The sequence below is a fragment of the Eupeodes corollae genome, chromosome 1 (assembly GCF_945859685.1).
Source record: "Eupeodes corollae chromosome 1, idEupCoro1.1, whole genome shotgun sequence".
NCBI lineage: Eukaryota > Metazoa > Arthropoda > Insecta > Diptera > Syrphidae > Eupeodes > Eupeodes corollae.
This window is the reverse complement of record NC_079147.1, coordinates 63,116,392-63,119,091: the sequence shown is the minus strand read 5'-3', so window position 1 is coordinate 63,119,091 and position 2,700 is coordinate 63,116,392. Positions and strand designations below refer to the sequence as shown.

Sequence of the window (2,700 nt, the reverse complement as noted above, 5' to 3'; positions counted from 1 at the left end):
GTACACAGATATCCATCCGTCGAGCCACCGTCGTCGCCAATCGAAGATATATCGATTTCATGCACTTTATGCACCCACGCAATATTATAATAGATACTATTCAATACTGCAATTATTTGAAGATCAATATTTGTAAGATCAATATTTCTAAGTTTAGTTTTTAATCACAGAAAGTGGAACAATTAGCAAGCGGGAAACGAAAGTGGATGCCACGCACAAAACGTCAAAATTGCAGTTTTTGGTAGATATACGGGCTCGGACGTTTCAGTGTTTCCAAATACCAGTTCACGTTAAAAGTCAAAACCATCCGACTATAGTCTTTTCGCTGCAAACGGAACACCGAATCCAACCTACGGTTTTCGCACCTTGCAGATGAACTTAGGCCTCCGTCGAGATTTTACATGGCGTTTTGTGGTAGCAGAAGTCAGCAAAACTATTATCGGTGCGGACTTTCTAGCTTTCTATCAACTTCTTGTGGACGTATCACACAGCAGATTGCTAGACGGAATTACTGGACTTTCCGTTCTGGGTTGCCAGGCATATGAGATGTCATCACATGTGAAATCAGTTTCCGGAACTTCAAAGTACATCGAGCTGCTTAAAGACTATCCCAGTTTGACTCGACCAGATGGAAGCTTCAAAGAGATCCCACACTTCACCGATCATCACATCAATACGAAAAGAGGCCCTCCAGTTAGCTGCAAATCACGACGTTTAGCACCTGACAAGATGAAAATTGTAAAAAGTGAGTTTGAGACAATGCTGAAAATGGGAATAGCTCGCCGGCTCGAAAGGTGCTGGTCATCGCCACTTCATCTCGTTGCCAAAAACTTCGCTGATTGGCGTCCGTGTGGAGATTACCTCTCATTAAATGACCGCACGATTTCAGACAATTATCCTCCAAGAAATCTTCTGGATTGTTTAGCTTATCTCTCAGGCAAGACAATATTTTTCAATATTGATTTGAGCGTTCAATCAGATTCCGATCGCACCGAAAGACAACAAGAAAACGGCCATAGCTACACCATTTAGACTCTTTGAGTTTGCGTTCATGACGTTTGGCCTCCGAAATGCCGCCCAGACCTTTCAGAGGTTTATCGACGAAGTCACAAATGGTTTCGACTTTTGCTTGTCATACGTGGACGATATTTTGGTGGCATCGATATGACGAAGAGCAACATTTTCACCATCTTCAAACTCGATCGACTCAACAAATTTGGCGTTGTCATTAATGTTGCTAAGCGATTGCATACGACCGCCCGAAGAACAAATCCAGGCAATTATTGATTGTAAGCCGCCAATGATGGCTAAGCAGCTTAGAAGATATATGGGTTCTATATCTATATCAACATCTATAAGGACCAAACATCAAAGGCAACAAATCCATCACTTCGACAAAACCACTTTTGCAAGCTTTTGTGCTTGAAAAGAGGGACTTATTAAAGCCGCCTTGCTCGCACATCCTGATCCGACACTCGAATGGGGACTTTTCACCGATGCATCAGACTGTGCCATGGGTGCAGTCCTGCTGTAAAGACCTTCAAGTTTATGTTAGAAGCTAGAAATGTTACCATTTTCACGGACCATAAATAATAGATGTTTGGCTTTAAGCAAAAGCCCGAAAAAGCATCACCTCGACAGTTTAGATGTCTTGATTTCATTGGTCAATTTTAAACTGACAGTAGCAGTCAAGGCATCAGAAAGTTGTAAAAGTTCCGCTTGAGTCATCCTGGAACAAACGCTTCAGTTAAATTGGTTTCATCAAAATTCATCTGGCCTTCAATCCGAAAAGACTGCACAGCATGGGCAAAGTCATGCATTCCGTGCCAACGATCGAAGATAACTCGTCATACGTCATCCCCTGTTGGAAACTTTCAGCGACCATCGTCGAGGTTTGAGCATATTCATGTTGACTTCGTTGGAATTCAGATATTGCCTCACTGTTGTCGATAGGTACTCGCGCTGGTCTGTAGCTTACCCTTTAGAAGATTCAACTGCTGAGACATTTGCAAGAACACTCTTCGCTAATTGAATATCCCGTTTTGGAGAACCACTCAAGGTTACATCTGACAGTGGCAGACAATTTTTGTCTGATCTATTTCAGGCTTTGACAAAATTGTTTGGCATCAGTCATCTGACTACAACTGCTTCCTATCCTGCCGCTAATGGCATGGTTGAAAGGTTCCATGGCCAATTGAAAGACGCTATAGAGTGCCATGAATCACCAGCATGGGCCGATGAACTTCCTGTTGTACTTCTTAGACTCAGGACAGCATAGAAAGAAGACTTACAAGCCACAGTAGCCGAAATGTTGTATGGAGAATCCATCAGAATCCCCAGTGAATTTTGTCACCACGAAAAGATAGCATCAGTGATCCGACAACCTTTATCAACCAACTACGAGTTCATTTTGAACATCCAACACCAGTTTCAGCATCACGTCACGGATCCAGACAAATCTTTATCATCTACATCATCCCACGTTTTTATCGGAAGAGATGCAGTTAGAATCGGACTACATCAACCATATAAAGGTCCATTCCCCGTCGTTAAAAGATCAGATAAATTCTTTGTTGTTAAGATCTGAAAGTGGTAACAGTTTAAATCGATCGTTTAAAACCGGCTTTTCTACTTTCAGACAATAATAATCCCAGCTCAGAAAAACCATCATCTCTACCCGTGTTTTCAGAAACAGCTGAT

General features: G+C 42.1%; 1 protein-coding gene across 1 annotated transcript; it reads left to right on the top strand.

The window, feature by feature from the left end:
- Positions 1-372: 372 nt before the first annotated feature.
- On the top strand, positions 373-1,032 carry LOC129939715 (uncharacterized). Its single transcript, XM_056047835.1, has one exon. It carries the CDS (start codon positions 373-375, stop codon positions 1,030-1,032), a length of 660 nt encoding a protein of 219 aa, XP_055903810.1.
- Positions 1,033-2,700: the final 1,668 nt, after the last annotated feature.